Source organism: Macaca thibetana, chromosome 6 (assembly GCF_024542745.1).
Source record: "Macaca thibetana thibetana isolate TM-01 chromosome 6, ASM2454274v1, whole genome shotgun sequence".
NCBI classification, from domain to species: Eukaryota; Metazoa; Chordata; class Mammalia; order Primates; family Cercopithecidae; genus Macaca; species Macaca thibetana.
In genome coordinates, this window is record NC_065583.1 from 27042521 (window position 1) to 27067023 (window position 24503).

Sequence of the window (24503 nt, forward strand, 5' to 3'; positions counted from 1 at the left end):
AAGCTGGGAGGGAGAAGGGAAAGAAGGAAGGAGGGAAGAGGAGGGAAGGAAGAAGGAGGGAGGGAGGGAGGAGAAAAAAGGAAGGAAGGAAGGAAGAAGGGAGGGAGGGAAGGAGAAAAAGAAAGAAAGACAAGTAATAAAGCAAGGTAAAGAAGAAAGGGAGGGAGGAAGAGTGGGAGGGTGGGAGGGAAAAGGAAAATAAAGGTATCTTAAACTTCCTCCTTTAAAATGTTTTTTTTTTTTTTTTTTTTTTTTTTTTTTTGAGACGGAGTCTCGCTATGTCGCCCAGGGTGGAGTGCAGTGGCCGGATCTCAGCTCACTGCAAGCTCCGCCTCCTGGGTTTTTACGCCATTCTCCTGCCTCAGCCTCCCGAGTAGCCGGGCCTACAGGCGCCCACCACCTCGCCCAGCTAGTTTTTTGTATTTTTTAGTAGAGACGGGGTTTCACCATGTTAGCCAGGATGGTCTCGAACTCCTGACCTCGTGATCCGCTCGTCTCGGCCTCCCAAAGTGCTGGGATTACAGGCTTGAGCCACCGCCCGGCCACTTTAAAATGTTTTAAAGCTCCCTCGATGTCCACTAGGAGGAGACAAAGAAACGCGGGCCAGAAGAGTCAAAATGCTCTTTATTCTTTATTGCGGGTGGCTCATCAATGACGCCGTGGCCTTCCCAACGCCCATCACCTTCTGCTCTCCTCTTCCCACCACGCCAGCATTTTTAAAATTTTATTTATTTATTTATTTTATTTTTATTTATTTTTATTTTTATTTATTTATTTATTTTTTTACATCTTAAATTTTTAATCCTTTCTTTACAGGTTACCTAGACCACTTTTGATTAAGAAAACTGTAGAAAGTTAGTAACTGCCACAAGCGAATGCCAGGCGGTGGCACGTGTCAATTTCCACAGAGTCCTGCTTTGCGGGGTGTCTGAATGCACTGCACGGGGCCTCTGCTCACACTTGCTGGAACCAATCGTGGCAGATTTTAGTCCACAGGTCGCTTTTCCCCATATTTCTTTGTAAACTCTTCAGCATTCTTACAGAATTTTTTACGGTCCTTAGAGTATTCTTCAGCTAGGTCAGCCCGAAGCGGGTGCTCGGGCTGGGGGTCATTCACCAGTGCTATGAGGGACTGGATTACTTGGTCGGTTTTGGTTGCTGGCTTCCAGTTTTCAGCGCTAATTACTGGCAGACAGACCTGCCCCTTTTCGTCGATGTTCGGGTGATAGATCTTTGTTTTAAATGTGATCTTCGGTGGTTTGAATGGGTACTCTGCTGGAAAGTTGATTTCGATTCTGAAGGCCCCCTTATCATATGGAGGGTTGCCAGGAACAATAAGCCCTTGCCAAGTCAATAAATTAGCTTCATCAACCTGGATGTTATGGAAGTTTTTCATCCCACATTTGCGGATTTCTTCAAGCTCCTTCATCAGCCTCCTGCTGGCCGCCATCTTGGATTTGGTCAAAAATTTTTTTTTTTTTTGAGACGAAATCTCACTCTGTCGCCCAGGCTGGAGTGCAGTGGTGCCATCTGGGCTCACTGCAACCTCTACCTCCCGGGTTCAAGCGATTCTCCTGTCTCAGCCTCTCGAGTAGCCAGGAACACAGGCGTCCACCACCACGCCCAGCTATTTTTGTATTTTTTAAGTAGAAACAGGGTTTCACCATGTTGGCCAGGCTGGTCTCGAACTCCCAGCGTCAGGTTATCCACCCTCCCAGGCCTCCCAAAGTTCTGGGATTATAGGCGTGAGCAACCGTGCGCGGCCCACGCCAGCTTTTAACATGCACGTCTGTTTCGCAGGACTTGGGGCCGCGAGCCTTCAAGGGGCACTCTCCCGCAATGCCCACACTCCAGGCGCGGGGAAGGGCCGCGGGACCTTGGCAGCTGCGTGGTCCGAGGCGACTCGTGGCGGTGCTAGGACTCCTACAGGAGCCCAGCCTCCAGGAGCACGACCTCTGTCTCCAGGGCGTTAGGCTCCAGCTGTCAGCGCCCACCTCACTCCAACCTGGGCAGGTGGCGACAGCCCGAGGCAGCTATGAGGTCACTGCTGATCTTGATGTACCAAACACACCGGCTGGGAGAAATCCCCTCACTCTCCCGGGTTCCCCAAAGTGGATCTGCCAGAACAGGGGAGATACTGACTTCTGCCCACCAAGCATGGCTGAGCAGTCACTCCATGGGTGAAGTCTATGAAGTCCGGTCAAGACAGCAAGTTTGGCCGGGCGCGGTGGCTCAAGCCTGTAATCCCAGCACTTTGGGAGGCCGAGACGGGCGGATCACGAGGTCAGGAGATCGAGACCATCCTGGCTAGCACGGTGAAACCCCGTCTCTACTAAAAAATACAAAAAACTAGCCGGGCGCGGTGGCGGGCGCCTGTAGTCCCAGCTACTCGGGAGGCTGAGGCAGGAGAATGGCGTAAACCCGGGAGGCGGAGCTTGCAGTGAGCTGAGATCCGGCCACTGCACTCCAGCCTGGGCGACAGAGCGAGACTCCGTCTCAAAAAAAAAAAAAAAAAAAAAAAAAAAAAAAAGACAGCAAGTTTGTCAGTCAACACGCATTTAACCTCCACATGTCTCACCTGTGCAGCCCCGAGTGAGTTCTGTGTGTGTCTGTTGGGCAAAGGGGAGTACAAAGCAAGCTCCGACTCCACCTCGGTCCTCTAGTGGCTTCTGGTCCTTGACAGTTATTTTGTTGTTGTTGTTTGTTTGTTTTTTTTTTTTTTTTTTTTTTTTTTTTTTTTTTTTTTTTGAGAGACGGAGTCTCGCTCTGTCGCCCAGGCTGGAGTGCAGTGGCCGGATCTCAGCTCACTGCAAGCTCCGCCTCCCGGGTTCACGCCATTCTCCTGCCTCAGCCTCCCGAGTAGCTGGGACTACAGGCGCCCACCACCTCGCCCGGCTAGTTTTTTGTATTTTTTTAGTAGAGACGGGGTTTCACCGTGTTAGCCAGGATGGTCTCGATCTCCCGACCTCATGATCCGCCCGTTCGGCCTCCCAAAGTGCTGGGATTACAGGCTTGAGCCACCGCGCCCGGCCTGTTTGTTTGTTTTGAGACAGGGTCTTGGTCTGTCATCCAGGTTGGAAATGCAGTGGCATGATCACAGGTCACTGCAGCTAATTTTAAAAAAAAAAAATTGTTTTTTTTTTGGTAGAGATGGTGTCTCCCTATGTTCACCAGGCTGGTCTTGAACTCCTGGGCTCCTTTGATCCTCCCACCTCAGCCTCCCAAATTGCTGGGATGATGGGTGTGAGCCACTGTGCTTGTCCTCTCAACAGCTTTTTATATTATGACCATTTGTCCCCTCCACTCCGACCACCCTCCATGCTAGAACATCTGCTCTTCTCAGAAGTGAAGCTGGTATCTGTGTTTCACTGCCCACTGATCCCAGGCCTGGCTGGCCCTAATCCCAGCATCCCTCGGGATGTGAACGGAGCAGCAGCAAGCCAAGAACAGACACGTGGTGAGGTTTCCTGGAAGAATGGGAAGAGCATTAGGCAGGGAGCTTGTAGGCTGTGTTCTGACTCCAGCTCGGCTGTTATTTGCGGTGTAACTTTGCTTTGGTCTTAATCCTCTCTGGACTTCTGTCTCCTCCTCCCTCAAGCTATGGCACTCCCAAGTCACCTTTCACCCAGATGATCACTTCTGGAAGCACCTTCAGTTCCTCCTCGGAATTGGTATTCCTCCTGGTGAGTGGGCCAAGCTCGACCAGGGCTGGCTTCTTGTCCCAGTGAACATTTGTCCAGGGAGAAGTAGTATCTAGGATCCAGGGCCAAGCCACTCCTCTGGGGAGGGTAGTCCACAGGCCAATAGGCTTTGCCCCTCTCAGCGCCTGCGTAATTCTCACTCAGTTCTTCAGTTCTCAGCTTAAACTAACTTTTAAAAGTAGAGGCCAACTTTTTTTTTTTTTTTTTGAGAGTCTCGCTCTGTCACCCAGGCTGGAGTGCAGTGGCACAATCTCAGCTCACTGCACCCTCACTGCAATCTCGGCTCATGTAACCTCAAGTTCAAGCGATTCTCCTGCCTCAGCCTCCTGAGTAGCTGGGATTACAAGCACCCGCCACCACGCCTGGCCAATTTTTGTATTTTAGTAGAGTTGGGGTTTCACATGTTGGCCAGGCTGGTCTCGAACTCCTGACCTCAAGTGATCCGTCTGCCTCGGCCTCCCAAAGTGTTGGGATTATAGGCGTGAGCCACTGCACCCGGCCTTAGAGGCCAACATTTAAAAATCAGAACAGCCATATACAAATTCTGAGCTGCTTTTGTAGAATCAGAAGCTCCAACCCGCTTGGCCTGACTTCTTTGGCACGGGGCTGAGAGGCAATTGCCCTCTGCAGATGGGGACTCTGGCCCTGGTTCACTGCAGGCCCCACCTAGACGCTCACCCACATGAGCTGCCTGGCCCTGTGATCACTGTGGCCTCTGGGCAGGGGAGACTTCTCAGGCCAGGTGCGGTGTCTCTATCCCCAGGGCCTGAACCTGGGACTGGAACATGGTAGTAACTCAGTTAACATTGCGTGAATCAATGAATGAATAAACACACGTATGTGACATTAAATCTAAATGTACATCCTTCATTCTGGCATTCAAAGCCCTCTTTGATTCTGTCCAAAACTGCCAATCACTACGATAGTAACAATAATGGTGAATACAGTGATAGTACACTACATATGACTCTATAGCCCTGCATAAAATTCCAGTTATTCCTGCTACAGCCCTTGGAATATGTATTATACCCACCATTTTATGAATAAAAGGGGAAGCAATTTGCCAAGGGTCATACCGCTCCTTAGGGGACAGAGCTTAAGCTGGATGTCAGACCCTAGTGACTTCCAGTCCCATCCTTTCCACTCATCTCTCCGGGAGAGATGCATCTTCCAGGGAGCCTCTACCAGACAGGGTACTATGGCAGAGGTGGGAGGACCCAGAGAAGATTCCAGGTCCACCCTCCAGGGGCCACTGCTTTTCTTCTGCATGGGAATCTTGCAAGTTGCTTGCCAAAATGCATCTTCCCAGCCATCGGGATCTCTGGCCGTGGAGCCAGGAACCTGCATTTTCACAAGCAGCCCAGGAGATTCTCTGACACTGGCAGGTTTGGGATCCTCTGGTTTTTTTTTTTTTTTTTGAGACGGAGTCTCGCTCTGTCACCCAAGCTGGAGTGCAGTGGCCGGATCTCAGCTCACTGCAAGCTCCACCTCCCGGGTTCACGCCATTCTCCTGCCTCAGCCTCCCGAGTAGCTGGGACTACAGGCGTCCGCCACCTCGCCCGGCTAGTTTTTTGTATTTTTTAAGTAGAGACGGGGTTTCACCGTGTTAGCCAGGATGGTCTCGATCTCCTGACCTTGTGATCCGCCCGTCTCGGCCTCCCAAAGTGCTGGGATTACAGGCTTGAGCCACCGCGCCCGGCCGATCCTCTGGTTTTTAAGAAGGGCTGCCCTAAAGGGACCACACAGGGACTCCAGGAAACCCTCCATCCCACTGGGCATTTGGGAGCCTTCAGGCAGAAGTGGGCATTGTCCACTTGTTTATTCACCCATTCTCAAGGCACTATGGTGGGCTCTCAACAGTGTGTATACCAGACCCTGCCCCTGCCTTCGACATACAGTCTCCTGGGGAAGACAGAAAGTAACCGACATGCAATCTAAGATGTGCTATGAAAGAAAAATATGGAGAGGAATGAGAGGGAATCAGAGGGGTCCAGGCTCTGCTTGGGGTATCAGGGAATCTGAGCTTAGAGGGAGGAAGAAGTACGAACTGGGGAGATCCCTTCCACAAGCTAAGGTATATGGACTAGGCATTCAGAGTAAAGGGAAGAAGATATAGGTATGGATATAGAAAATAGACATATAAAGAGATTTGCTATAAGGAATTGGCTCACGTGCTTTTGGAGGCCAACCAGTCTTCAGATCTGCTGCAAACTGGAGACCCAGGGGAGCCCAGTCTGAGTCTGAAGGCGTGAGACCCACGAGAGCCAATGAATTGTGTAAGTTCCAGTCCCAGCCTGAGTCTGAAGGTAGGAGAAAACCAATGTCCCAGCAGAAAGAGAGAACATTTTTTCTTATTCAGCCTTTTGTTCTATTCGGGACTTCAGTGGATCAGAAGAGGTCCTCCCACATGGGGAGGCTAGTCTGCCTTACTCAATCCACCGATTCAAATGCTAATCTCATCCAGAAACACCCTCATGGACACACCCAGAAATCGTGGGGAGCCAAATATCTGGGCACCCTGGGGCCTAGTTGAGCTGACATAAATTAACCACCACAGCGCAGTTGGTCAAAGAGAGGAGATTGGTTGAGGCTTTATAATCTCTTGTCAGAGCAGGGAGGGGTTGACCATGCCTTGCCGCTGCTTCCCGGTGCAGAAAGGCCCACCACACCCCAGGCTGGGATCAGGAAGGTTCTTGGGCCTCTGGTTAGCACCATAAATCTGTCCCCCACCCAGGTGATGCTGACTAGGGCTCCCGGTAAGGGTGTTCACTCTGGCTTCCTTCCAGCCCCTGGATGGCTGTGTGTACCCCTGTCTTCCTGGAGAAGCCACTTGGACAACTCCAGCTCAGGGAGCTGGTCTTAGCCAGGCCACAGAGAAATCCCAGTCGCCTCCAAGTCCCTCCTGACATTTATGAGGTGCTGCTGAAGGGGGCCGCCTCAAACCCTGAAGGAATGTTAATTGGCTAAAGCTGTTGCCCATGCTCTTGCTTAGCCGGTTATTACCATTTTATTGTTATTTGTTTTCCCCCCAGAGGCGCCTGGGTGGGGCTGAGTGGGCCAGAGCTGCCTTTGGACTGGAACCAGAGATGGGAAGAGGCTGGGGACAGAGGCGGGGTGTGTGTTGGGGGCATGAACGACCCTCAACTTGTCCCCAACTCCCATACAGCTTCTTCCTCTTGTCAGGGCCTCAACTCAGGGAGGGGATGAAGAAAAAAGTCTGGAAAGGGAGTAAAATGCAGAGGCTGAAAACATGGCTTTGGTGTCCCAGACCCTCAAGGGTCCAAAAGCTGGCTCTGCCCTCCTCAGCTTTGGGTGCCAGGGAACTTCAGTCTCCATGTCTGTTGTAATATCAGCCTTTCTGGGCTGTCCTGATGGAAAATGTGCCTGCTCAGCACATAAGGATTACATTTCTCATAGGAGAGCCACCTCTGGGGCGAGTTTGAAAACATCTTACCGTAGGATTCACAGTGGGAAAGACCCTTCCAGAGGGTCTGTGTTACTGTCAAGATGAAGAAACTAGCGCAGCCAGGAAAGGAGGCTTCGGCAGTGCCTCTCAGCAGCAGACGTGGGGCCGGGGCCAGGCTGCCTGCTGGTCTGGACCCTGCTCCGTGCTGAGTCAGCTCCCGGCACCCGGGACAGTGGGGTCGTTGAGCACATGGTAATGATGGCTTCTTCTAGGAAGGTAACCTAAGGGTGAGGCATGGAGTGGGTCGGGGCTTGAATTTGCCCAAAAGATCCCTCGTTTCAAACCCTCAGCCCACTTGCAGAACAGAGAAATGTTCTCAAGCTATCACAGACTGCCTCCTTCTTCCTCTTCCTTTCTCTCCCCACCCAATCCCCTGCTTTTTTTTTTTTTTTTTTTTTTTGAGACAGGTCTTGCTCTTTTGTCCAGACTGGAGTGCAGTGGCACTATCTCGGCTCACTGCAACCTCCACCTCCCGGGTTCAAGCGACTCTCGGGCCTCAGCCTCCCAAGTAGCTGGGATTGCAGGCATGCACCATCATGCCTGGCTAATTTTTGTGTTTTTAGTAGAGACGAAGTTTTGCTATATTGGCTAGACTGGTCTTGAACTCCTGGCCTCTCAAGTGATCCACCCGCCTCGGCATCCCAAAGTGCTGGGATTACAGGTGTAAGCCACTATGCCCAGCCTCTCTTCCTCTTTTTCTTTCCCTTCCTTCTTCCTCCCTCCCTTCTACCCTTCCTTCCTGAGCTTACTCAATAGTTAATTATTTCTTTTCTTTTTCTTTCTTTCTTTTGTGTGTGTGTGTGTGTGTGTGTGTGTGTGTGTGTGTGTAAGACAGAGTCTCACTCTGTCACCGGGGCTGGAGTGCAGTGGTGCGATCTCGGCTCACTACAACCTCCTCCTCTCAGGTTCAAGCGATTCTCGTGCCTCAGCCTTCTGAGTAGCTGGGATTATAGGCAGGCGCCACCACACCTGGCTGATTTTTGTATTGTTAGAAGTGATGGGGTTTCACCATGTTGGCCAGGCTGGTCTCGAACTCCTGACCTTGAGTGATCCACCCACCTTGGCCTCCCAAAGTACTGGGATTACAGGTGTGAGTCACTGCACTGGGCCAATAGTTAATTATTTCATCCATGTATTTACTCACTATGTGTTGGATACTGTGCCAAACCCTTTCCTCCATCAGTCCTGTGCCTGTGACAAATTGTGTTGAGCATGCAATCACACAAATCTGACTAATGTTGTTCCAACAAATTTGAGTTTCAAATTTCTCCCATCCTGAGAACCTACAGCTAGACAGTCTATGACGGGGATGGCTGCTCTATGATATCATCCAGAGCCTAGGCTCCTTCTGCTCTGCCATCTTTAGTACATGGCTTCTATTCTTGAGGTCACTTCATGGTCCAAGATAGCTGTTGGAGCTCCAGCCATTGCATCTGAGTTCTAGTATTATGTAAAGAAGGAGGAGAAAAGCAAAAAAAAAGCAGCATCAATCTGTCTCTCGCCCTCCTAGTCAGTTGTCTTTCAGGTACTTTCCTGAAAGTCCTAACTGATGACTTTTGCTTCGATCTTGTTGGTCTCCTCTATGCGCAAAGATGACTGGGAAATTCAGTTTTTCAACTGGGCACATTGACAATTCTGTTCTGTTGCTAAGGTAGAAGGAGAGAATAGATCTTGGATGATGGAGATAAACAGTAGCATTTTGTTCCACCATCCCCACTGATTTTTGTCTCCCACAGCCTTGGGAATGGCTTGTCTTCTGTACTCTACCCAGGAGTGTGTAGGTGTCCCCATAATCATAGCTGAGGACTCCTCTTCACTTCAGTGCTCTTTCCTGAGTGTCTTCATGTATCATTCCAGAGGGGGAAACCACAATTGTCAGACCCAGGCTAGAATGGTGAAAAGATTCTTGAAAACTGTGAAATACGAATCCCTTTTATTTGTTGTGCAACGGTATAAAAGTCATAACCCTTGCATGAAGAATGAAAAGCAAAGCAAAGAAAGACCATGCTCAACATCTCACAGAGATGCCTCCCCTGCTGTGCTTAGGTTGTGGCCCTGCACCCATGTTTTTTTTTTTTTTTTTTTTTGAGACAGAGTCTCGCTCTGTCGCCCAGGCCGTAGTGCAGTGGCGCGATCTCGGCTCACTGCAAGTTCCTCCTCCCGGGTTCACACCATTCTCCTGCCTCAGCCTCCAGAGTAGCTGGGACTACAGGCGCCCGCCACCACGCCCGGCTAATTTTTTGTATTTTTAGTAGAGATGGGGTTTCACCATGTTAGTCAGGATGGTCTGGATCTTCTGACCTCGTGATTCACCCGCCTCGGCCTCCCAAAGTGCTGGGATTACAGGCGTGAGCCACCGTGCCTGGTGCCCTGCACCCATTTTAACCTTGTTTCCCTACAGCCTGGCAGCTCACTGGCATTGGCTTGGCATTCTAGGCAAGGAGTGCCAGCAATTCTTTGCATTACATCTTGGCTCACCAAGGCTATTCCAAACACTAATCCCGTCAATTCTCAGGATACTTCTAGAGGTATAAGTAAGAGCAACTTCATGTTTCAGAGAAGAAACTGAAACCCAGAAATAATAGTAAGAATGATCATATTCATAACTGTAATTTACTGAGCACTTACTAAGTGTCAACACAGGGCCAAGACCTGTTCATGGTTCCATCCAATAAATATTTACTGAAGGCCTACTTTGTCAGGCACAGGGCTGGGTGCCAGGGATAGAACGGGGATAAAGGCCAGGTGCGATGGCTCACACCTGTAATCCCAGCACTTTGGGAGGCCGAGACGGGTGGATCACGAGATCAGGAGATTGAGACCATCCTGGCTAACATAGTGAAACCCTGTCTCTATTAAAAATACAAAAAATTAGCCGGTCGTGGTGGCGGGCACCTGTAGTCCCAGCTACTCCACAGGCTGAGACAGGAGAATGGCGTGAACCCGGGAGGCGGAGCTTGCAGTGAGCCGAGATCACGCCACTGCACTCCAGCCTGGGTGACAGAGCGAGACTCTGTCTCAAGAAAAAAAAAAAAAAAAAAAGAACGGGGATAAAATGGAGCCCAACCACTGGAGCTGAGAGTTGGGGTGGGGACGGCTGGAGAGGGACACGGGGGATAAGCAAGTAAGCATAACTGTGTGATTGCAAACTGGGCAAAGTGTGGAGGCAGTGAGTGAATGAGTGGGACCCCCCTTAGGGAGGTCAGGGAGGTGACATACATTTGGACCTCAGGAAGGTCCACCTCCCCATTTGGTAGAAGAGGAAACCAAGGCCTAGACGGGCAAAGTAGGTGAGTGAAAGAACTTGGACGTCATTTTGATTCTCCCAGAATTGGCACCAGTTCTGTGCCTGGTCTGTGCAACTCCAGAGGTCCCCCTCTAACCCTGCCTGAGTGCCTTATCCGCGGTCATTGCCAAAGAGGCTGCAGGATCAGGAGTGGAGCTTGGGGCTCCTGACTCCCTTCCCAGTGCACCTTCCCACCCTGCTGTGTTCCTTCCTTTTGATCCAACCAGGCGTTCTCCAGGGGTAGCCCGGGGATCCCAGTGACCTCAAGGAACTTCCCAATGTTCGTGGCAGACTTCTCAAATGGTGGGTATTTCTGAAGTGACCACAAATTCTAGATGTCGTCATAAACAGCCACATCACAATGGGTCTCTAGCCTGAATTAATAATGTACTTAAGAAGTTTAATCCCTCCGGCCGGGCGCGGTGGCTCAAGCCTGTAATCCCAGCACTTTGGGAGGCCGAGACGGGCGGATCACGAGGTCAAGAGATCGAGACCATCCTGGCTGACACGGTGAAACCCCGTCTCTACTAAAAAAAATACAAAAACTTAGCCGGGCGAGGTGGCGGGCGCCTGTAGTCCCAGCTACTCGGGAGGCTGAGGCAGGAGAATGGCGTGAACCCGGGAGGCGGAGCTTGCAGTGAGCTGAGATCCGGCCAGTGCACTCCAGCCTGGGCGACAGAGCGAGACTCCGTCTCAAAAAAAAAAAAAAAAAAAAAAAAAAGGAAGTTTAATCCCAACCAGGCCTCCTCTAATTAGGGGTTGTGTCAGAAGCAGCTCTGGTTTTCTACTAGTCCTGGGGCCAGTTTTGTGTGTGTTGAAGTGGGCATGGTGGGGTGGGGAGTCCGTGGGGTATTCCATCAGTCTGTGTGGCTCCAGATGGGAAACCGTCCCTGCCAGGAGACCCCTGTGCCCAGGAGGCATTTTGGTTGAGACTCCCAATTTAACTGCATCATGGGCTGTTCAGCTCACCATCAAGCCTGTGCCTTACTTAGTCAGGAGCCCCAGTGAGTGAGAACCAAGTTCCTGGACAAGAAGAAGAGGCGTGTGTGTGTGTGTGTGTGTGTGTGTGTGTGTGTGTGTGTGTGTGTTTTGAGACGGAGTCTTGCTCTGTAGCCCGGGCTGGAGTGCAGTGGCCGGATCTCAGCTCACTGCAAGCTCCGCCTCCCGGGTTTAGGCCATTCTCCTGCCTCAGCCTCCGGAGTAGCTGGGACTACAGGCGCCTGCCACCTCGCCCGGCTAGTTTTTTGTATTTTTAGTAGAGACGGGGTTTCACGGTGTTAGCCAGGATGGTCTCGATCTCCTGACCTCGTGATCCGCCCGTCTCGGCCTCCCAAAGTGCTGGGATTACAGGCTTGAGCCATCGCGCCCGGCCGTGTGTGTGTTTTGAGACAGGGTCTCACTCTGTCACCCAGGCTGGAATGCAGTGGCACCATCACAGCTCACTACAGCCTCAGCCTCCTGGGCTCAAACAATCCTCCTGCCTCAGCCTCCTGAGAGTACCGGGGAGTACCACCATGTCTGGTTAATTTTTAAACTTTTTTGAAGAGGTGGAGGTCTATGTTGCCTAGGCTGGTCTTGGACTCCTGGGCTCGATGTGATCCTCCTTCCCTTCCTTGGCCTCTCAAAGTGCTGGTATTACAGGCGTGAGCCACTGTGTCCAGCCTCATTTTTTTGATTGTTTTTAAGTTTTTTATTTTTTAAAATTGTGATCATTTCCAAACATACACGAAAGTACAGAGTGCAACTGACATCCATGTATCCATTACCCAACTTCAATAAGCATCAACGTTTTGCCATACTTACTTCATCTAACCTTACCCATCTTTAATTTTCTTTTTTTAAGGGGAGGGTATTATAAAGCAAATCTCAGACATGGTGTCTGTCACCTCCAGAGTCATCAGTATGCATTTCAAAAAACAGAGAAGCAATTTCTTGCATAATCTAGTCACAAAGTGATTATTACACTTACCAAAATTAAAAGTTCCTTAATGTCACCTGATACTCAAGTCAAATTAAAATTTTCCGAATGCCAAAAAGACTGTGTTTACAGTTGGCTTATAGTAATGAAGGTCCAAACAAAGTCTACTCTTTGCATTGATTTATATCTTTTAAATATTGTAAAAAGTTTAAAATACTTTTTACAGTATGTTTAAAAATGTTATATGTTTAAAAATATACCAGTTTCCCCCTCACCTCATTTTCATGACATTGACTTGAACTTACAAAATTTCAACAAATATTTATTCAGTGCCTGCTTGTTCTATGCAAGGCATTGTGCTAAATGTTTTGCTTTTTTTATTGTTTTATTTTTTCTGAGACAGAGTTTCGCTCTTGTCGCCCAGGCTGGAGTGCAATGGCGCAATCTCGGCTCACCACAACCTCCATCTCCCAGGTTCAAGTGATTTTCCTGCCTCAGCCTCCCAAGTAGCTGGGACTACAGGCGTGCTACCATGCCTGGCTAATTTTTGTGTTTTCAGTAGAGACACGGTTTCACCATGTTGGTCAGGCTGGTCTCAAACTCCTGACCTCAGGTGATCCACCTGCCTCAGCCTCCCAAAGTGCTGGGATAACAGGCATGAGCCATGGTGCCCGATCTATTATTTTTATTTATAATTTATTTTTATTTTTTCAGAGACAGAGGCTAACTTTATTTCCCAGTCTGGAGTGCAGTGATGCAGTCATAGCTCACTGCAGACTTGATCTCTTGGACTCAATGAATCCTTCTTGTTTTGCTATTATTATTATTATTATTTTGAGATGAAGTCTTGCTCTGTCACCCAGGCTGGAGTGCAGTGGCACGATCTCAGCCCACTGCAATCTCCACCTCCTGAGTTCAAGCGATTCTCCAGCCTCAGCCTTCTGAGTAGCTGGGATTACTGGTGCGTGCCACTGTGCCTGGCTAATTTTTGCATTTTTGGTAGAGATGGTGTTTCACCATGTTGACCAGACTGGTCTCGAACTCCTGACCTCAGGAGACCCCTGCCTGGGCCTCCCAAAGTGCTGGGATTACAGGCATGACCCCCGGCGCCAGGCCATTTTGCTATTATTAATAACAATAATTACTACTTCCTGAAGACTTACTCTGTACTAACATCATATATAATTTATGTCAAAATTTCCTGAGACACATAATATTGTCTCCTTTTTTATTTTAGTAGTGGAAGTGATGAAGACCAGAGAGACAAGTAACTCACCCAAGATCACACAGCAGGTGAGTAGCAGAATTGAGTTTTAAACGAAGCACTATTGGATCCAAGGTTATTCCTTTCCATGCTTCCCATGATACCCCCAGAAGCAGAGAGACACAGCTTGCTTGCTCAGGAGTAGTTGAGGAGGGCGCTTTGTGGAGAAAGACTCATGAAAGGGCTTCTCCAGGGCCAGGATGTCTGAGCTGCTGAAAGCACATGTGAAAGCTCATGCCTTCATGGTGACTCACTGGAATAAATTCTGCTTCCCAAGACCATGTGAAATGGGGTTTCAACAAGTAAGAAAAAGATGGAAAACACTGAACTTGTTTTATTCTAAGGTAACCAGCCGATACGCTGTGGCTGTGTCCCCACCCAAATATCATCCTGAGCTGTAGCTCCCACAATTCCCACATGTTGTGGGAGGGACCTGGTGTGAGGTAATTGAATCATGGGGGCGGGTCCTTCCTGTGCTGTTCTCATGATAGTGAATAAATCTCATGAGATCTGATGGTTTTATAAAGATCTGATACCCCCACCTCGGCCTCCCAAAGTTCTGGAATTACAGGTGTGAGCCACTATGCCCAGCCTTACAAGACTTCTTATAACCTATCTTGGAATTTCTAGAATGTCACTGTGCCACATTCTATGGGTCAAAGAAGTCGTTAAGGCCAGGACAGATTCTAGGGAAGAGGAGTTAGACACCCTCCTCAGTGACGAAAGTAATTAAGACTTGGCTGCCATCTTGAGTCCACCACACCCTCCCCGAGCCTGCTTCTTCATTGTTTCATCATCACTATCACCACTCCAGCTAGTATTAATTGAGCAACATCAATACCCCAGGCACCAAGGTGAGCTGTTTACACATTATCCTTATAACGTCCTTCCAAACATACATCAGCACTTGCCCACTTTACACAGGAGGAAGCCGAGGCTCAGGGAGGTTAAGGGAGCTTCCCAAGGTCAGTGCACCTAGCAAACAGCAGAACCGGACTTGAACCCAGTTCTGTCTGGAATTTGTCTGATTCCAAGGCTGGACTTTTTACCATTAGGCAAATCCTGGCCGCCTAACTTAACTCCCTGTGACTATGCTGTAGGCTGTACAGAAGTCAATGGCAAACCTGCCATACAGATCTCCTTGTTGACCAGAAGGAACTCCGTGCTAATCCAGCTTCCGGTGCTTCTTAGCTTGTGGAGAATGTAGGCATTCTAAAGCCAGGCATTGCCTATCTGCTAACCATGGCACTTTACATTATTATTTAGGGCCATTATGCTCTGGGGGATGCAATGGGACTTGCTTTCTGCCCATATCCGTCTGCTGATTCATCTAACAAACATTTATTGAGCACCGACTATGCACCAGGAACCTGGGCTAAGTACTTGCTTGTTGCAACTCAGAGCAGACCTGTGAGGTCTCAATTATCATTGCCCTCATTTCACAGATGAGACAGAGAGAGTGGGAACTTGCCTATGGCAGTTGCCATTTGAACTCAGGCAGTGACTCCAGAACCTGTTATTCGGATCAAACAGCGGACAGTTGAGGGAGAAAGGTGGAGATAAAAAACACAATTGTGACGGGAAGATGTTCATTAAGAGAGGGGTGGTTAAGTCTGTGGAGGTATGGGCCCATTCTGGTATGCTGTGCATACTTAAACAGGACACGGTGGGTACCGATGCAGATGGATCTCCTATGCATCCTATGAGGGAAAAGCAAGGATAATACCAGTTATGCAAAATAAAATTCCACAAACAGTATCCTAGCTTTTTGATACACCAGGGATATATTTGTAAATGCACTGAAATGTGTCTGGAAGAAAGTACATTAAACAGTGGGGCAGGTTGTCAAGGGGATTAGTGTTCCATTGCCATGTTTTCAGTTTTTACAAGGAAAATGTGTGCATAATTTTAAAAGAACAATCACCATTATGTGGTGTATATGCTAAGAAAGAAGCAGAAGCCTAGAGTGCTGCGGGTGCCCAATCCAGTTGGAGGACGTAGAAATCAGGGAAGGCTGGAGGAAGGGACTCTGAGCAGCGTTTTGAAGAGTGAGTACTGTTAACCAGATAGAGATCTGGATAAAAATGTTCTAAGCAGCGGGAACGAACAGCATGTGCAAGGGCCCAGAAGGGTGATTGCACATGGTGTCAGGGAGCAACAAGCCTAGCTCTTTCTAAAGTGTACCCCTGGGGGTATGTGAGCGTAAACTGCAGATTTCCATACCTTGCTCCAGAATCCATGGTGGGCCTGGGGATTAGCATTTTGACAAACTCCTTAGGCACCCTGACTTTTGAGATCCCTGCCATGAGCTGAAAGGGCACTTGGAGATCATTTAGTTCAATTCCATCAGTAGGAGGAGACTGGGACCCAGAGAGAAGCAGGGACTTGTCAAAGGCTACAAGGCAGTCAGTGGTTGCAATGGGACACTCCTGGACCACCTTACCCTGTCCTTCCTTTCCTAAACACACTCCCTGTATCGAAGTTCCTACTGTGGCACACTCACAGTCCCATTGAGATCACGGGGTCAAGGAGTGGTTTCCACGGTTTTATTTGAGCCGCTGTTGTCACCCTGCATAGTGGTTCAGTCTGAGTCCCTGGGTAGTTAATAGGAATAATAAAAATAGCTATCATTTATTTATTGAGGACATGTAATGAGCCCGGCACTTAGGTGCTGTCTATGATTTATCTTATTTAGCATTCCTGAAAATCATATAGAGTAGGTATTGGTTTTTTTTTTGTTGTTGTTTGTTTGTTTGTTTGTTTTTGAGAGGTCGTCTCACTCTGTCACCCAGGCTGGAGTGCAGTGGCGCGATCTCAGCTCACTGCAACCTCCGCCTCCTGGGTTCAAGCAATTCTCCTACCTCAGCCTCCTGAGTAGCTGGGATTACAGATGCCTGCCACCAAGTCCGGCTAAGTTTTTGTTATTTTTGGTAGAGACGGGGTTTCACCATGCTGGTCAGGCTGGTCTTGAACTCCCGACCTTGTGATCCACCCGCCTTGGTCTCCCATAGTGGCACTGGTATTTCTATCTCTATCTCACAATTGGAGGAGTTGAAGCTCAGAGCGGTCACGGCACTTGTCTGAGGTCACAGGACTACAAGAGGCGGAGCTGTGATTTTCACCCAGGCTTTCCTCTTGTGCCCTGGGTGGTTCCCTGAATGTTGGCCAGGGGAGCAAGCATCCTCCCCTGCTGATGTGCTACATCACATTTTTACCACCTAAATGTGATTAATAAACCAAAAATTATTTCCAAGGAAACATAAAGGTGAATGATGAAACGTGGTGACATGCAAAAAGCTCAGGATGTGGGTCAGAAGATTGAATAGCTCATCCTAGCTTTCTCACTAACTGGCTGTGTGATCTTGGGTGAGTTCCTCTCCCTCTCTGAGCCTCAGCTTTCTTGGAAAGGATTTCTAAACCCAGATAAGCTTAAGAATCACTGGCAGAACTTTGGCCCACAGATCACACAGTACCTGGAGAGGGTGCAGTGACAAGCATGCTGGGCTGGGAGCCTGGAGATCTGAATTCTTCTTTTAAAACAAGGCAACTTACAGCAAAAGTTACCTTTTTTATGGTTCCACAAGTATGGCCCTGCAAATTTTGATTAATGCTGAAGTCATGTAACCGACATCACAATCAAGACATAGAATAATTTAATTACCATCCAATTCCTGTGTCAGTCCTTCTGCCCACTCTCTTTAGTCCCCAAAGTTTTGCCTTTTGGAGATGTTCTATACACAGAATGATAGAGTGTGTAGCCTTTTGAGTTTTCTTTCAGTCAGCATAATACATATAGTAGCAATGTTTATTGCTGAGTAGTGTTCCATTGTATGGAGGTACCAAGATTTGTTTATCCATTCACCAGTTGAAGGACATTTGGGTTCTTTTCCGTTCCTGCTGATTACAAATAAAGCTACTACAGACATTTATATACAGATTTTTGTGTGAATATACATTTTCATTTCAGTTGGTAAGTAAATGAGTAGAAATGGGATCGCTGGATTTTGTTATTACTATTCAAAGTAGGACTATCACCCTCAAATCACCAAACACTTTGGGGCTAAGCATGAAAGGTCACTGGCCCTTAAGGAATGTCATTTCCTTTATTTAAATTTGAGACGGAGTTTTGCTTTTGTTGCCCAGGCTGGAGTGCAGTGGCACGATCTCAGCTTACTGCAACCTCCACTCTCTGGTTTCAAGTGATTCTCCTGCCTCAGCCTCCCAAGTAGCTGGGATTACAGGCTCTAACCACCACGCCAGGCTAATTTTTGTATTTTTAGTAGAGACAGAGTTTCACCATGTTGGCCAGGCTGGTCTTGAACTCCTGACCTCAGGTGATCCACCCGCCTTGGCCTCCTAAAGTGCAGGGATTACAGGCGTAAGCCACCACACCTGGGCAAGGAATATCATTTCTATTGTGCTCACTCCCCTTCCTAGCTGCCACGGCACCATTACATGTTATTATTATTATTATTAGAGAAAGGGTCTTGCTCTGTCACCCAGGCTGCAGTATAGTGGCCAGATCCTAGCTCACTGTAACCCCAAACTCCTGGGCTCAGGAAACCCTCCCACCTCAGCCTCATGAGTAGCTGGGACTACCGGTATGCACCATCATGCTTGGCTAATTTTGAATTTTTTTGTAGAGATGGGACTGGGGCAGTCTCACTGTATTGCCCAGGCTGGTCTCAAACTCGTAGCCTCAAGTGATCCTACCACGTCGGTGGCCCACAGTTTTGGGATTACAGATGTGAGCACTACACCCAGCCTTCTGGGGTTTTACTATAAGTATGTTTAACTTTACAAGAAATTGTGAGACTGTAATCCAAAGTGCCTGCACCAGTTTGTGTTCCCACCAGCAATCCATCAGAGTTCTAGTTGCTCTGCATCTCCAGCAGCACTTGGTATTGTTGGCTTTCTTTTCCCATTATAGTCTTTTTTTTTTTTTTTGAGACAGGGTTTCATTCTTGTTGTCTAGGATGGAGTGCTATTGTGTGATCTTGTCTCACCGCAACCTCCGCCTCCTGGGTTCAAGTGATTCTCCTGCCTCAGCCTCCCAAGTAGCTGGGATTACAGGCATGCGCCACGATGTCCTGCCAATTTTGCCATGAAGATGGGGGTTTCTCCATGTTGGTCAGGCTGGTCTTGAACTCCCAACCTCAGGTGATCCGCCCACCTCAGCCTCCCAAAGTGCTGGGATTATAGGCGTGAGCCACCATGCCTGGCCCCATTTTAGTCATTCTAATAAATGTGTAGTGGTTATCTCATTATTATCTTAATTTGCATTTCCCTAATGACTAATGGCAAGCCTCTTTGCAAGTGCTTATTTGCCATTCATACATTTTCTTTGGCGAAGTGTCTGTTCAAGTTTTTTGACCATTTAAAAATTTGATTGTTTTTGTATTACTGATTTTTGCAAGTTCTTTATGTATGTTCGATACAACTTATATATCAGATATGTGACTTATAAATATTTCTCAATATGTGGCTTGTTTTCTTTTATCCTCTTAACAATGTCCTTCAAAGGACAGAAGTTTTTAATTTCAATAAAGCCCATCAATTTCATTTTTTTTTTTTTTTTTTTTTGAGACAAGGTCTCACTGTGTTGCCCAGGCTATAATGCAGTGGCACAAATTTCGGCTCACTGCAACCTCTGACTCCCAGGTTCAAGTGATTCTCGTGCCTCAGTCTCCCGAGTAGCTGGGACTACAGGAGTGCGCCACCACGCCTGGCTAATTTTTAGTAGTTTTAGTAGAGATAGGGTTTCACCATGTTGGTCAGGCTGGTCTTGAACTCCTGACCTCAAATGATCCACCTGCCTTGGCTTCCCAAAGTGCTGAGATTACAGGTGTTAGCCACTGTGGCTGGCCCAGTTTATCAATTTCAGAAAACGATTGTGCTTTTGGTGTTATGTCTAACAACTCCTCACCTAGGAAATCTGAACTTTTGACATGGGTCTACCACCAACTAGCAGTGTGATTTTGAGCAAGCGACTCTCTGGACTTCTTTATCTCCAACTTACAAAGACAGAGCTGGAATAGGGGTCTCTAAGAACCTGTCCAACTCTGCTATTTTAAGTTTAAATAGCATCCTAAGGATAATCATTTTAAAGACCCTATAAGAATAACTATACCTCCCATTTTATGAGTATTTAACAATGACAAGGCATAGCGACCCCAGGCTTTAGTGCATGATCTCTTCATTCTCACTTCTTCCCCCAGGGGTAAGTACTATTATTATTCACATTTCGCAGTGGAAGACACAGAGGTCAATTGTCTAAGGGCACCTACTGTTCAGAGAAGAGTTGGATTCAAACACTGGCAATCTAAGTGGCGGTGGCGGTGATGACAATGGTGTGATCATAGGTGAAGGGTACGATTTGAACTGGCTGATTAGTTTGAGAAGGGTGAGGATGAGCAGAGGGTGGGAAGATACGCCCCCCCTCCTCGTGAGAAGGAAGGCGGCGCGGACGGACAGGGGCGGGGATTTGCTGGCGGAAATTTACAGCCCTTAAGTTCATAAAATTCTTGCGTCCCCCTGTTTGTCACTGGGGCCCTTCCCAACTCCCTCCCTTGAAGACTTCAAAAGGATCCACCTGAGCCCTTAGTACCAAAGTGTGGGGGAAGTTGTGGGAGCTGGAATGGAAACCGGATGGGCTCGCTGTGCGTGAAGGCCAGGCCGTGCGCATGTGTGTGGGTTCTCGGACTCTGTGTGCACGCGGGTGTGCGGCCCGTCCGCGGCTGGGCAGAAATCTCCTTCTGTGAGGGCGCTGCTCTCCAGCGTGGGGCGGCAGGGCGGCAAATAATGGTGACAGTGTCTGTGCCGGGGGCGAGTGTGACTGAGATTGACGTGCCTGTGTGTGTCGTCAGAATTGTTCTATTTTATTAATTCAATACATTTCATTTTCATTCTTAAACAGTATTTATTTTATTTATTTAACACATAGTCGTGTGCCAGGGGCTTGGAATCCAGGGGCTGGGGCAAGCAGTCCAGGCTCTGTCCTCTCTCCAGGAGGTGACGCTGAGGGGATGGGGAGGATTGAGGGGAGAAACATTAAGCAAATCATGCTAGAAAACAAAACAAAACACCCAGGAACCTGCTGGGCGCGGGTATGGGTCCGGGAGTTTGTGCGCCTGGCAGGTGAAACGGGGGTCGGAGCACCTGCTCTGCCCTGCTCCATGGGCGCCCGTGGCTGAGCCGGTCCCGTCCCTCAGAGGGCATTTATTTCCTGGCTCCCCCGGCTCTCGGGAAGCCCCCGAACCCTGCTAACGGGCAGAGGGGGACTGCGTGTCCAAGTTACAGATGCGAAGGTCCGGCCCGCGGCGGCGGTGTTGGGGTTGGGGTTCGTCCCGCATGCTGCAGGGTGGGAGCTGGGGCAGGGCTGAGGCTGGCACTCGGGGCTCTGGAGTCCTTCACCCCAGCACGGTAGGGTGCGTCATTCTCCCACTGGACCAGCAGGTGACGCTGGAGGCCAGGGCTACGCAGGCCCGGGCGCTTTGGGTTCTGGAGAAAGAGGGCAAACATCGCAGTTGCAGTTAGGAGCTCTCGCCGTGCTTGGGACCATGTGCTCGGGCCTTTCACGATGAACTTGTTCACGCCCCCGCGCTCCATGGTCTTGTTTATTATTCCATAACTTAGGCTTAGAGATGAATTTTTTTTTTTTTTTTTGAGACGGAGTCTCACTGTGTTGCCAGGCTGGAGTGCAGTGGCGCGATCACCGCTCACTGCAAACTCCCGCTCCCGGGTTCAAGCGATTCTCCTGCCTCAGCCTCCCAAGTAGCTGGGACTACAGGCGCCCGCCACCATGCCTAGCTAATTTTTGTATTTTTAGTGAAATGGGGTTTCACCATATTAGGCAAAATGATCTTGATCTCTTGACCTTATGATCCCCCCGACCTCGGCCTCCCAAAGTGCTGAGATTACAGGCATGAGCCACTGCACTCGGCCTTAAGTAGCTTTCTTATGGTCACCCAGTTTGTGCGTAGCAGGAACATGGCCCAAGTCCAGTTCAGAGTAAGCGAAATAAGGCTCTTGCTGTAGGGAAGGGGAAGAAGGGCTGAGGGTTGCCTGGGACTGTTCTGGAGGCATGCTAGGAGCTGGTCTCTGACCCTGCTTGGTGGGAGCTGAGGGCAGACCTGCACCTGCTGCAGGAGGTGGTACTGGCAGGACCAGCAGGGGTCTGAAGCCAGCCCAAGGCTCCTCCATTTCGGGCCTCCCTGGTCTTCAGCATAACCCACCTGGGAGTCTTGGGCTTGGGGAGGAGGGGAGGCGCCCTGCTGCTCCCAGCCCTCCACAGCCAGGCCACCTGTCATCTTCTCATGATCTTGTAGTTCCTTGCCCCGGCAGGTGTACCTGATTACCAATGTCCCAGCCCAGCTCCTCTGGGAAGCTTTCCCTTCCACTGGAGGGGCAGGTCAGGCAGCCACCTCTGTAACAAGCTCCCTGAGGGTTCTAACGCAGGCAGGCAGGGAACCACCTCGTCCAAACCAGCTCTCGGCTTGCAGCTGAAACCAGCAGTGTTGCTTGTCTTTCCAAACCCACCTATGCTCTCTCACAATAGGAAGAATGTGGCTCCTTGGGCAGGGATCCTGGCTTAGCCACCCTCTATCCCCCTACCGCAAGCCTGGCTGAGAACCCAGGAGGGAGGTTTGACAGATCTACTGCCCCTCATCCTTTCCTTCTACAAATTACTACTGAGCCCCTCTATGCGCCAGGCTCTGTCTGAAGTGCTGAGGGGAGAATCTCAGCTCACTTCTTCATGGCAGAGGCAGATGAATAGCAGAAAATAGAAACGAATGTCAGCCTCTGATTATAAAATTAAACAGGGGAAAAGTGAGAGTGGCACCGTGGCGTGGGTAGGGGATGACCTGAGAAACGTGGCCAGGGAAGGCATCTCTGGGACGTGATCTTTAAGAAGAGACCTGCAGGAGGTGCCTTTTGAAGATATGGGAAGGGGGTTCCAGGTACAGGAAGAGCCACTGCCAAAGTCTCAGGGCAAGAGCGAATGAGGAGGGAAGGGGTTTGGAAGGGAAGGAAGGCAGGCAGGCGAAGCTGGAGCATCCCAGAGTCAGGGCTGAGATCAGAGAGCAGGGCAGCGCCTGATGGGTGGGGCAAGATCTGGGTTTCATTTTAGACGTAGAGGCAGCCCCCTGAAGGGTTCTAAGTAGGAGAGTGAGGTATTCTCATTTAGTTTTAATCTCTCTGGCTGCTAGTGAGTCCCTCCCTAAAGTTCCCCTTCCTCCCTCCCCAGCAATGTAACCCACAGCTGAGAACCCGGGAGCATAACTGGTAGCCAGGGCTGCTGACCCTGGCCCAGGGTCTGCAGGGTTAATCCCGGGGGCCTGGAGCGGCCCCTGATTAGCAGGCCCTGCCACTCCTGCTGATAAACTCCCAGGCAGGAAGAGGCAGGACTCATCCGGTAGGAAAGTGGAGAAACCAAAGCTGGAGAGGAGGGGGGCTCCAGGAGCACCTTCGGAGGGCTCTCTTACCCTTTTGGAGGTGGTGAGTTCCCTAGGTGAAAGCTCCCTGGTTTTATCCCTCATTTGACATTTCACAGCCACTCTTATAGTCAGGGCCTGGTGTGGATTTTATGGGCCCCTGTAAGGAAGAGAAAACAAAATTAGGTGCCGGGCTTTAGAAGGGCCATGTGTACATGAGGTCCCCTGATACCTAAGCTTCACTAGCTCCATGGTAATTGTCCATCTCTAATTTTCCATCAGGGGAATAAGCCCTGTATGCAGATGAGGAAGTTGAGGCTCTGAGAGCCTGAAAGGGATATAGAAAACAAAAGGGTTTCTGCTGCAATTTCTTATCCCCCAGCCCAGAGCTCATTCTACCACCCAACCCATCGAAAAATCCAGTTGTCCCTTCTCCTTGCAGACCTGCTCCCACCCCAGGCTCAGGCCACAAGGAAGGGTAGCATGGGGCATGGTGGAGATGGGTGGGCTGGTGGCGACTTGAAGAGGGAAAGGGCTCAGCATGAAGCAGCATCCCTACTGGGGACAGGATCCTGGGTGGCCAGGATTCCATCTGCCTACCAGACATTCCAAACCACACATTTTTTTTTTTTTTTGAGACAAAGTTTTTTGTTCTTGTTGCCCAGGCTGGAGTGCAATGGCTCAGTTTTGGCTCAACGCAACCTCTGCCTCCTGGGTTAAAGCAATCCTGTTGCAGTGAGCTGAGATCGCGCCACTGCACTCCAGCCTGGGTGACAGAGTGAGACTCCGTCTCAAAAAAAATAAATAAATAAATAAATAAATAAATAAATAAAGCAATCCTCTTGTCTCAGCCTCTCAAGTAGCTGGGATTATAGGCGCCTGCCACCATGCCCGGCTAATTTTTGAATTTTCAGTAGGGATGGGGTCTCACATGTTGGCCAGGCTGGTCTTGAACTCCTGACCTCAGGTGATCTGCCCACCTCAGCCTCCCAAAGTGCTGGGATTACAGGCATGAGCCACTGCACCTGGCCCCCAAACCACACATTCTGAACCACCGAGAGGTCAGAGCAGCAGCTCCAGGATCTGGCTGAAGATCAGAATCCCTGGGAATTTGTTAAAATGGAATCCTTGGGCTCTAATCCAAACCTGCAGAATGAGAATTGCCTGGGGTGGGACCAGAAATTTGGGCATTGAACACACTTTCCAGGTTCTTCTTCAGCAGAGCTAGGCTGGGACCCCTGATTTAACCATCAGCCCTGCCTCCTGGGGGTCTGCCTACCTGTGCGAGGGTGGGTCCCCAGGCGTTATCAGGGACAAAGGAATCTCCTTGTCCTGGCAGGGGTGAATGTGAGCGTCTAGGGCTGACTGCTCACATGATAGCATGGCAGTCTCAGCTCTGGCCAGCATGACTCTGGGAAGACGAGGACAAGACCC

The 24503-nt window shown here is 49.4% G+C and overlaps 1 protein-coding gene across 1 annotated transcript in view; it reads right to left on the reverse strand.

Annotated features, from left to right (window-relative positions):
- Positions 1–765: 765 nt before the first annotated feature.
- LOC126956755 (ubiquitin-conjugating enzyme E2 L3-like) overlaps positions 766–24503 on the reverse strand; it is a 1010865-nt gene continuing 987127 nt past the window's right edge. The window contains exon 2 of the mRNA XM_050793970.1: positions 766–1460. Within this exon, the coding sequence (XP_050649927.1) occupies positions 986–1450 (465 nt within the window). The 5' untranslated portion in view covers positions 1451–1460 and the 3' untranslated portion in view covers positions 766–985. The remainder of the gene's footprint in view (positions 1461–24503) is intronic.